The sequence below is a fragment of the Schistocerca gregaria genome, chromosome 9 (assembly GCF_023897955.1).
Source record: "Schistocerca gregaria isolate iqSchGreg1 chromosome 9, iqSchGreg1.2, whole genome shotgun sequence".
Taxonomy (NCBI): domain Eukaryota; kingdom Metazoa; phylum Arthropoda; class Insecta; order Orthoptera; family Acrididae; genus Schistocerca; species Schistocerca gregaria.
In genome coordinates this window covers 142,295,265-142,307,734 of record NC_064928.1, presented here as the reverse complement: position 1 = coordinate 142,307,734, position 12,470 = coordinate 142,295,265, and the positions used below count along the sequence as shown (strand labels likewise).

At 40.5% G+C, this 12,470-nt stretch overlaps 1 protein-coding gene across 2 annotated transcripts in view; it reads left to right on the top strand.

Annotated features, from left to right (window-relative positions):
- Positions 1-9,838, top strand: part of LOC126292145 (ankyrin-3-like) — a 52,093-nt gene extending 42,255 nt beyond the window's left edge. For both annotated transcript variants that reach the window (XM_049985985.1, XM_049985984.1), the window contains one exon: positions 8,783-9,838. In XM_049985985.1, the coding sequence (XP_049841942.1) occupies positions 8,783-9,251 (469 nt within the window). In that variant the 3' untranslated portion in view covers positions 9,252-9,838. The remainder of the gene's footprint in view (positions 1-8,782) is intronic.
- The last annotated feature ends 2,632 nt before the right edge of the window (positions 9,839-12,470 follow it).

Genomic DNA, 12,470 nt, shown 5'->3' with positions numbered 1-12,470 from the left:
GCATAAGTGGGGCAGCAGGGAAGTGGCTCCATTCTTATCTTTCAAACAGAAAACAGAAAGTTGTACTGGATAGTCAAGAAGGTGCATCAGCATCATCGGAATGGGGAACAATCACCTGTGGAGTGCCTCAAGGTTCCATTCTGGGCCCACTACTTTTTATTATTTTTATTAATGATCTTCTTCTATGTACAGATTTTTGTAAATTCACCATCTTTGCTGATGGCACTATGCTACTGGTTGATAACTCAGTGGATGAACTTGAGGTGACAACTAATAAGGTTTTTAATGATATTGTGAACTGGTTTAATGTAAATGGTCTTTCTATTAATCACAGTAAAACAAACTATGTCCAGTTTCAGACAGTCTCTAAAGAAGATGAACAAGAACAAAAACTAGGTGACATGCAGATAGCTAAGGTCGATAGTACAAAGTACCTTGGCTTACATATAGATAGCAAACTAAAATGGTCAAACCACATCTTGGATCTCTGCAAAAGGCTGAATTCGGCAACTTATGCTTTATGCATTATCTGCTCTTACAGAAATACGGAAACCAGTAAATCAACTTATTATGGTTATTTTCATGCCATTATGGCATATGGAATCATATTCTGGGGAAATCAGCCACTTGCTAGGAAAGTGCTATCTGCACAGAAAAGAGCCATAAAAATCATGAGTGGAGCCCACCCTAGAGCCACATGCAGAAATCTTTTTAAAGAACTTCAAATCTTCACAACCATTGCACAATATATATTCTCCTTGATGTGTTTCATAAGGAAAAAAAGCCCCTCTTCAAACCTAATAGTGTTTATCATAATCATGATACTAGAAGAAAAGATGATATCCACTATGAGCACGCAAACCTGAGTAAGGTACAGAAGGGGGTCCTCTTCAGTGGTTGTAAGATTTTTAATGCCCTCCCTTCACAAATTAAGTGTTTAGTAGATGATGAGTTCTCGTTTAAGAAAAGCTTAAGGCAGTTCCTATTGCAAGGGTCATTTTATACTATAGAAGAGTTCCTGAACCACGATGAATAGTACCCTAGTACCTGTACGGATAAGTCTCAGATACATTTCCCACTCTTCATTTGTGATCCTGTATATCTATTACTTGTAAACATCTTAAGTTTTCAGTAGTATATTTTCTGTATGTACATGTATAGAGTGTGTAATACTTAACTTTGTAACATTTATTTTTTTGTGATTTTAATTTGTAATGTTAATCTAAGCCATATAATTTTAATATGAATAATAGCAATACTTACAAAATACCATAAAAAGTTTGTAAAACTGACACGTTCCATATCCTGTGATGTATTCACAACATGGATCACCGGAACACGAAATAAATAAATAAATAAATAAATAAAGTAATGAATTTTTTCATTAAAAAACTATCTATGTAATATTTTATGTTATGAAATTTCATATTGTATAGTTCTTTGCCTTCTTCAGGCCCGAAACACATAAAACCAGATTTAAAATTTTTCTTCAATCACTTTGTAATTGATGCACTCTTTGGTGAGCACATAATAAAAATTATTGTCTGGATGCTACCCAGAGTTGTTTGTAGATAATCTAGTTTTGATTAACTTTCTTGTTGTTCCACCATCGTTAAAGAAAGTATCTTTTTTTGGTTTATCTGTGGTGATCATGCAGATGATATCATTCAGTTCTGTTTTGGATTTTTTTTTTACTTGGTGTAGGTTTATACTGTTTGCTTTCTGTTCTTCTACTTGTACAGTGCGTTGTTGTTTTTGTTCATATCCCAATTTTAATTTATTTTCAAGCTCTAAGTTGTTGACATTTATTTTGTTCTATACTACTTTCATCCTTCAGATAATCAACTAATATATCCTTAGTTATTATGTAATAGTCTTTAATTTCATCAGCAACTTTAGTTCTTAAATCCATTACTAGTTTAAAAAAATTTCAAACTGATAGTAAAATCCGAGTTGTTCATGTAAATTATTATGTGGTATTTGTGTTGCTCCATTTTTTATATAATCATATTATAAAGCTAATGGATCATTACATCTAATTTCAGTATAATCTAGGTTGTAATGTTTAAGGACTTAATGAAAAACACAGGAAACACTCAAGGTAAGATAATGCATTATCAAAAACTATGAATAGCAATAAGTGAACAACCAGAAGAGTAAGTAAAAACGTTAAAGTGGCAAATAAAATAAAGGGGGTCAATACATGGAAACAGTGCAAAAATTTTGTTGATAATGAAATAAGAAAATCACATTAGCGAGCAGAAGTATTTTGAGAATGATGATATAGACATGGTACTAATAAGAATAACGGTGTACAGGGCGAAAAAAGTAAAGACTTTGCTCTTTGTTTGGCAGTAGACGGTTGTAGGGGCTAATAGAAGATCTTACAAAAAAGTTAAATGCTATGGAAAACTACGGTAATGTTGACAACTTTAAATATAAAGAGTATAATAAAAATACAAGCTCTCTAAGAGTATCTCTACACAGTGAATTAGATACAATTTTCTTAAAAAACATGCAAACAAAAAATTAATTCTTGGTTATGATACAGTATGTAATGCAGCTGTTGTGGTAGAGAAAGAAGTTTTTTTAGAGATAAAGTAATCTGTAAAACATCTGCACTTTTAAGAGATGAGAGGCATCGGGCTATGTTGCTAGTGAATATTTTTTTTACACTCTATGACATAAAACCAAAAAATAGTTTCTATAGATAATACATACACTGATAACCCAAAACATCATGAGCACTCCCCACCACGACACTGGTGGCATGTGACAGGGTAACAAAAGAGTGTAAGCGAAACAGGGGATCACACTACCGAAGACATCAGTTGCAAATGGGGAAATCTACTGAGAGAAGCGACTTTTACAAAGGGCAGATTATTATTATGCAGAGCATGTGAATGAGAATCTTGAAAATGGTGAAGGTGGTCGAATGTTCATGTGCTACTGTCATGATCATCTACAGAAAGAGGTAGAAAGGCACTGAAACTATTGCTAGGCGCTAAGTGGTTGGACATCCACAACTCTTCGCGGAATGCTGGGTTTGGAGGTTTGTCGGCTGTTTATAGCAGGATAGATGGTAATCTGCGGCATCTCTGGTGCACACACAAGTGTTTCACAGCACACCTTTTATCATACTTTGTTGAATATGGAGATCCACAGCACAACACCGCTATGTGCTCACATGTTGACCCAACGATATCGCCTATTACGAATGCAGTGGGACCATCGAGATCCAACCATCGATCAGTGGAAACGTGTCAGTTCTTTGAGTGAATCACATTTTTGTTACACTGGGTCGATGGCCTTCTCTACAAATGCTATCGTCAAGGTGAACGGCAGTTTGAAACATGCAGCACGCCACTGACACAGGCTGGTGGGAGCAGCTTCATGCCATGGGAGACATTCTCCTGCACTTTCATGGGACTTGTGGTAGTAATTGAAGACATGCTGACAGCTGTGAATTACCTACATCCCCAACAGAGATGTCATTTTTTAGCATTATAATTGTTTGTGTCTCAGGGTCAGAACCGTGATACAGTTGTTTGAGGAGCGTTATAGTGAACTCTCGTTGATGAATTGGCAACCAAATTTGCCTGATTTAAATCCTACAAAACCCATCTGGGTCACTGTAGGGTGTCATCACTGCATATGCAGATCAGCAGCATGCGAATTACTTGACTTGTGCGTAGACATCTAAAGCCAAATACCTCCACAAACCAACCAACAAACTGTCTAATACCTGATACGCAGCCACAGTGATGTATTTCATTCCAAAGGCAGACAAAGAAGCCATTAAGCATGCAGTCATAGCGTTTTGGTTCAACAGAGTAGCTAATTAGTCTGATTCAGCTCACTCCTAAGGAAAGTATTTAAATTATGTGATTCCCAAAGAGATCCAGAGGCCAAACCTTAATTTTGGTTAGTAGATGAAGACTTTGGATGTGCACAATACTTGCCTGTTATTGTACTTACACAAATGCTCATGGTATGACTACATTGAAAATGTACATGTAATGAAGAGATCGCATAATGATGCTCGCTGGTGGCGGTGTGGACATGTGAACTGGCAAAGAAAAATTCTCAATTATGCCGTTGTGTGATAGGTTTTTGGGATTCTGCTTAACAGGTTAGGGGTCCGCTAAACACAGGGAAGCCACTGCACAGGTAGAAGAGGCTGTCTGGAGGAGACTGGGGCTATTTACTAATTAGAGGGTCTCAGGAAACAGGAAGGGCATCAGTCTAAAATGATGCAGGGAAAACACAAGAAAGTAGACCTAGCAACAATCATTACTGTAGTTATAAATTGTCATTGCTGTGTTGGAAAACAACCAGAGCTACATGCGCTAATAGAAAGCACTGAAGCTCCCATGGTTATAGGTACGGAAAGGTGACTAAAGCTGGAAATAAATTCAACCAAAATTTTTCAAAGGAGGCAACTGTGTCTGAAAGGGTTTCTGGAGCGTTTATTGCAGTCTTGTAGTGTAATTGAAGTATATACTCCCTGTAACTTAGTATGGGTAGAGGCTAAATTGATAACTGGTTCCTTTTACTGACCCCAACTCAGATGATACAGTTGCTAGACAGTTCAAAGAAAACTTGAGTGTCATTTCAAGTAGGTACCCTATTCGTATGCTCATAGTTGGTGATGACTTCAATTTATCATCGATATGTTGGCGAAAACACACGTATAAAGTCGGCAGTAAGCATAAAACGCCTGAAATGCTACAGAATGCCTACTCAGAAAATTATTTTCAACAATTAGTTCAAGACCCCACTCGAAGCTTTAATACCTGCAAAAACATACTTGACCTCTTAGTAACAAACATCCTGAGCAAGTAGGAAGCATCATGAAGAAAACAGTGATTGGTGACCGCTTCAAATTTAAAAAGAGACTGAAAACCGTGACACCCTAACCTACCAAAATAACGCAAAATACATCTATTAAGAAAAAGCAGATAAAAATTCGCTTGGCACCTTCCTAAGAGACCAAATGTGATTTAAATTCAAAGAAGCAGTATAGACAGCAGTGCCATAAAACAAATCAGAACACTATAAAGAAGCACCGGGAAATGCACGCTAAATTTATAAGTGCGCAAAATCCCCAAGATTGCTGAAGACTTACCGAAGCTCTAAAGTTATTGCAATCTTCAGTGTGAGATGCTTGTAACTGTTTCCACAGTGAGATCCTGTCTCTAAATGTGGTAGAAATCCCAAAGAGATTCTGGTCGTATGTAAAAGTACAATAGTGGCAAGACGTAACAAACACCTTCACTGCGTGCAGCTACTGATTACAGTGCCAGTAAACTATAGTTACTTAGCAGAGTTTCTGTAATTCCTTCACCAAAGAAGTCGAAAGAAATAGTCCAGATTCTGAAACAACACCACCTGCTGAAGTGAGTAACTTAGGAGTAGCTTAAATCACATAATGAAGGCAAAGCCTCTGGTTCAGATTGTATGCCAGTGAGGTTCCTTTCAGAGTATGCTGACATAACAGCTCCATACTTAGCAATCATGTACAACTCCTCTCTCTTTGAAAGATCCACACCTAAAAACTGTAAAGTTGCAAAATTCACACCAATACCCAAGAAAGGAAATAGAAGTAATCCACCGAATTACATACCGATATGCTAATGTGGATTTGCTGAAGGATTTTTGAACATATACTGTTTTCGAACATCAGAAGTTAACTCAAAGAAAATGAGTTATTGACAAAAACCCAACACGGATTCGGAAAATATCTGTCTTGTGAAACACAAGTAGCTCATTATTCTCTTGAAGTAATAAGTCCTATCAATAGAGGATATCCAATATTTTTAAATTTCCAGAAACCTTTTGATTCCATTCCTTACAAGCAACTTCTAATTAAATAGCATGCATATGAAGTATCGTTTCAGTTGTGCGACTGAATTGGTGAGTTCTTATCAGAAAGGCCACAGTTCGCAGTAGTTGTCAGAAAGTTATAGAGTAAAACAGAAGTAATATCTGGCGTTCACCAAGGAAGTGCAATAGGCCCTCTACTGCTCCTGATCTACATAAACAATTTTGGAGGCAATCTGAGCAGGTCTCTTAGAGTGTTTGGAGATAATGCCAGAGCTTACCGTCTTGCAACGCCATCAGATGATCAACACCAATAGCTAAATGATTTTGTCAATGCATCTGTATGGTGTGACAATTGGCATTGATTCTACTAATGAAATGTTAAGTCATCCACATAGGCATTAAGAGGAATCCGCTAAATTTTGGTTACACAGTAAATCACACAAACGTAAAGGCTGTAAAATAAACTAGGTACTTAAGGATTACAATTATAAGTAACTTAAAATGGAAACATTACACAGATATTTCTGTGGGAAAAGTAAGCCAAAGGCTCTGATTTATTGGTAGAACACCTCGGAAAGGTAACAGGTCTGCCAAAGAGTTTTCTTACTCTTTGCTTGTCCACTTTCTTCTGGAGTACTGTTGGGCAGTGTGGGATCTGCATCACATAGCATTAATGGAGGACATCGTAAAAGCTTGAAGAAGTGCAACATTACAAAATACGGGATGTAGTACCATGGACATGACAAGCGAGTAGTGTTGGCAACCATTAAAATGAAGTCATTTTTCGTTGCAGCAGGAATTCCTCATATAACTTGAATCCCAAACTTTCTCCCCAGAGTGAGAAAATATTTTACTGGTGTCCACCTGCATAGGAAGAAATGATCATCATAATACAATAAAAGAGATTAGAGCTTGCACAAAAAGATTAAATTGTTCATTTTCCCCATGCGCTTTTCCAGGGTGGAACAGAAGAGAAACAGATTGAATGTGGTTTGATGAACCCTCTGCCAGTTGCTTATTTGTGAATTATTGCAGAGTAACTATATAGATAGAGATGTAGGTAGACACCAGTGAGGGGGCACATCATCTTGCTGCTAAATAAAGTTCTGTGGTTTAGCTTCTTCTAACTGAGGAATGTGCCACAGGTATAGCACATTAATCTAAGAAACATCCGCCCCTGGTAACTGCGTGGTCAGTGCGACGGAATGTCATACCTAATGGCCCGGGTTCGATTCCCAGCTGGTTTGGAGATTTTCACCACTCAGGGACTGAGTATTGTGTTGCCCTTATCATCATCATTTCATCCCCATCGACACGCAAGTCGTTGAAGTGGTGTCAACTGATAGACTTGGACCAGGCGAAAGGTCTACCCGACGGGAGGCCCTAGCCACACGGCATTTCCATATGAGAAACGCCGGTTACAGTTGCTTCACTGAAAGGGAAAGACCCAAGAACATTCTGTCAGGATATGGCACAATAATATTCAATTTAAGGGAGTCTCGTTACAACAGTACCATGCTGTAGCGATTTGATGATCCCCTCCCCTCCCCAGCTGAGGATATATGGATGTTACGTTTGTCAATTCACTATCGTAGATGGCACGATGGAGAAATTATTTATAGTCATGAAGCAACATTTCACTTGCATTGTTGGTCATAAACTATAGGCTGTACACTTTAGAGCTTGTAGCAACTGCAAACTATAAGGACACAGCAGTATGAATCTCGTTAAAAGTCTCCACTTAAAATGGAATGGATGTTGCACTGTAGCAACAGATACAGTTCTTGCTATCTGTAAAACACCAAAATGTTTTTTCACTAGTCGGCATCTTTGCTACCAAAGCTTTCTAACAGAAGACACAGGAAAAAGTACATATGCATACGCACATATATACACTGGTATGACAAAAGGCATGAGATACCTCCTAATATCGTGTTGGACCTCCCTTTGCCCAGCATAGTTCAGCAATTCGATGTATCTGTTCTTTTAGACATGTCTGAAAGAACAGATACCATCAGTGACCATGCAGCTCTCTTAGAATGAAATGATAATTAAATCAAGCCCCTAATCTGTCGACAGGAGTTGATATACATCAATAGGGGTGAAAATGTGTGCCCCAACAGGGACTCAAACCCGGGATCTGCTGCTTACATGGCAGATGCTCTATCCATCTGAGCCACCGAGGGCACAGAGGATAGTGCGACTACAGGGATTTATCCCTTGCATGCTCCCCGTGAGACCCACATTCCCAACTTAAACTCCACACACATGTCCAAAGGAACAGATACCATCTTCATATAGTTAAGGCTAACCAGGCATTGACCTTCTTCTTCTCTGCTGGATGCACACGCATTAGTCGAACTCTTACGGGAATCGATAAGATTGTTTGCTCCGAGTAATGAGTGTAATGGGCAGGGGCACTACAAATGTAGTGCGTGCACATTAAGTTGGGAATGTGAGTCTCATGAGGAACGTGCAAGGGATAAATCCTTGCAGTCGCACTGTCCTCTGTGCCCTCAGTGGCACAGATGGATAGAGCGTCTGCTATGTAAGCAGGAGATCCGGGTTCGAGTCTCGGTCGGGGCACACATTTTCAACTGTTCTCATTGGTGTATATCAACGCCTGTTGACAGCTTATCATTTCATGATCAACAGCTTTATGCTGTGCTTAAAGGAAGCCACCGTCATGAACCAGTGTGACAAAATGTGATGACTTTTTTTTACACGTGTAATGTAGGAATTATAGTGGTGAGTGAATGAAGACTTTGAAAGTACAATACCACTGTCAATCTGTTCCTTAATATATTGAGACTTTCCATTATTCTGTACTGTAGAAGAGAGAGAATGGTAGATTCAGTAATGTTTCCAGAGGTCGGAGTTCTGCTTCTGAGATCGTTTCTCACATAAAGTGTATGAGTTTGGAGAAAAATTGTGAGAATGTGTCTGTTTTGTGCAGGAGTCTTTCTGCAGAGGAGAAGGGCAGGAGGCTGATAGAGGCAGCTAAGCAGGGGACAGTGGAAGAGCTGGAGGAGCTGCTCGCCGTCGGTACGGACGTGGGGATGGGGGACAATATCAGGAGGACTGCCCTACACTGGGCAGCAAACAGGGGACACACAGAGGCAGTGAGGAGTCTGGTGGAGGCTGGTGCAGTGGTGGACGCCAGGAACTACTGGCAGAAGACACCTCTCCACTACGCCACACAAAATGGCCACAAAGCTGTGGTGGAGGTGCTGGTGGCATCCTCTGCCGACCCCAACACCAGGGATGATGACGGGTGGACGCCGCTGCACGATGCGGCATTCTACGGCCATGCTGAGGTGGCGACGACACTGCTAGAGGCAGGAGCTAACAGGAGGGCCACAGATGACTGGGGTAGAACCCCGCTGGATGTCGCCAGGCAGTACAACCACCACCAACTGACATGAATGCTAAGTTGAGGCTAGTCTGTGGAGTATGACGAAAAGGATGAATTCTCATTATTGTTGAAATAAAGAACACGAAGGAGTTACTCTTGAAGTCATTTTTGTACTCATATTTACAAAGTACATGAACGTCAGAACAAGAGCAATAGTACAGATGTCTACAAAGTAATGTGTGTCATCAGAAGCAAGATTCATTTTGTGAAAACTCAACAGAAATCAAAAATACTTCGTTACTAATAAATACCAGGTATCTACAACATTCAGTTACTGAAAAGTACTCAATAGGAGCATGTTCATTACTACATGAAACAATCTTAAATTTCATCATACCCATACTACTGCTGTATAATCTGTCTAGTGAGAAAGCATCTTCAAACCTGAGGTCAAGTTTATTTGCATGTCTGCCATGAAGATGGTGCAATAATTTGTGATTATAGTCATAATGTGGCATTATTAGCAATACTCACACCATATCTGGCCTGATGTCAAACCTTATTTACTCATGTGTCTGCAGTACACATAGTTCAATAGCTAGTGTGTTTAATTACAATGTGACAGTGCTAACAATATTAAAGTGATGTTTGTATTTATCATCTGAAATAGTATTGTCATTTTAATTTAAGTAAAAGTAACTGTACAACAACTTATAATCATACACGACACACACAACTGCAGTATTGGAGTTATATGACGTATTACCATGTATCGGGTAACATGGATCTACACTCTCACACTACAGGGTGCTACAGAAAATTTACGCTCTTTCCAGACTGTCCTTCTGTCCATCTTCACTGCCTTTCCCTCAGCTCAGCGTCATGTTTGCAGAGTGTCTGCAGGGGCCGCCACACAACCCTCATGCAACAACTCTGGTTGGACGGGCGCTACTGCCGACAGTGCCCTCGTTTTCCCAGCAGTCACACTCCCAAACTGTGTGAATCTTCACTTTTCGTGGCACAAAAACTGTTCTAAAAAAATTTCAGGCATGCAGCCACATAAATACGACTTCTTCTTCTAATATTTTGGCTGAATACCATCCAGCCATCTTCAGATTCGGTTGACGATGAATTTAATTAACAGGGATAGCGGCTTCAGCCTAGATAAATCACAGAATCTGACATTTTCTGTAATAAACTCACAAAGATGTCACAACAGTGCAGCTCACAGTGATACATCAGTGTCGCAGCCACAGATATAATTCGATGCACATGTGACACCTCTCTGCCACCAATAAACGTCTCTCACTCCTGTATCTGTGGCCGCATGTGCAGTGGTGCAGTCCACATGTTTAAAAGGACAGAGTAAGTGAGCCCCCTCCATAATCAGCAAAATGTGGCCGATGTTTATCCTTTGAGCACCTCATCACAAAATGTTCACAACAAGCTAAATTCTCTAGGTGTGTGTGTGTGTGTGTAAGGGGGGGGGGGGGGGGGGCGGGGGGGACACAGTCTCTCACAATGCAGCCTCAGGGAAGAAAACTGCTCAGGAACACACTCCGCCATATCCTACAAATGTCCCCGCAGGCCTGAGGAACCAATTAGCACCAAAGCCCGTGCCCCGACCAAGACAATGGATGGGCCAGATCACCCACCCACAAAAAAGGACGAGAATGGTGAATCTGTCTCAGCTAACCATATTGTCTTCAAAAACGATCTTATACATCTGATGACTACCATTTGGGTCAACCTCTCTCAAGACTGATGCGGGCACATAAAGAAAGCTATCGACTGAGCCTCTAGAACGATCCTTGAGAGGGGAATGATAACAACACAAGTAAGAACCACACTGCGCGTCACCCTATCACAGAGGCATGGGACCCATAAGCTACATATATACTGAACATTTAAATACAAACACACCCCACCATTCCACCTTGCCTCACCTTTCTTCCCTCCACCACTCCACACCACAACACCCACAGCAGGAAAGTAGCGCCAAAAGACAAGAACAACAGTAAGAACTCTCTCTCTCTCTCTCTCTCTCTCTCTCTCTCTCTCTCTCTCTCTCTCTCTCTCTCTCTCCACTGTGGATATCACGAGCGAAAGAAACCACCTAAATCTCCTCTTTGCAAATGTGCAAGGAATAAAAAGTAAACGGTCTGTCCTCACACATACACTCCACCAACAGAACATTCAAATTGCTACAATTGCAGAGACATGGCTCCATGACAGAGACAACTGTGACTTCGTGAGATACACCACCTTCTGTAAAGACAGGCAAGACTGAAAGGGAGGCGTTGCAATTTACGTAAACAACACCATAACAGCTAAGGAAATTGCACACCCACAGGCATACGATAACCTAGAGGCCATAATAATTAAGATCGCAGACAGGAACAGCAGAACCCTCAAAATAGTATGTATGTACAACTCACCAGGTACAGCACTATCAACACAATTCATCCAACACGTAATGACACAAAACCGCACAATCCTAATGGCAGATCTCAACGCCAGACATCATATGCTAGGAGACAGACTAGACAACAGAAAAGGCAGACTACTATTCGACCTAACTACTGAACTCATACCCAGACTACAATTCAACGAGCCCACCTTCATAGGCTTCGAACCCAGACCACATCCTTTACAGCCCAGACCTCGACGACACCTTAAGAGAAACAAAAGTAGGCGACTCCATCACGAGCGGCCATCTCCCCATCATACTCTCAACAACAGCAACACAGCCCCCTCCCACTCACCTGACTGGCAGAACCATAAATGCGGACTGGACAAATATCAAGACATGCTAACAGAAGAACTAACCATCCCCATCGGCATCACAGACCCAGACGAGCTACAACATGTTGCCAACAGACTCAAATTGGCCCTCCAAACAGCCATAACAGAAGCAATTCCCACAAAAACAATAGAGAACTGGACACCCTACACCCTCCCACAAGTATTAAACCTTATCCCACAGAAGAAACAACTACAAAGACAAATGAGACAAGGAGACAAACCACACCTGAAATGACAGTGGAAGAGATTAAATGCCCGGGTCAAGAGTATCATTTCAACACACAGACTACAACAGTGGGACAACACATATGCTCAGCTAAATTACAGAGAGGGCAGAAAATTCTGGAACAGACTCAAAACATTAACAGTACAATGAAAGATGACTCAATCCACCCTGCTGGTAAACAAGGAACCAACGACCGACCACAAAGAACAGGCTGAAGCATTTAAACAGGTATTACAAGAAGTTTGCTCATTCCCAGCT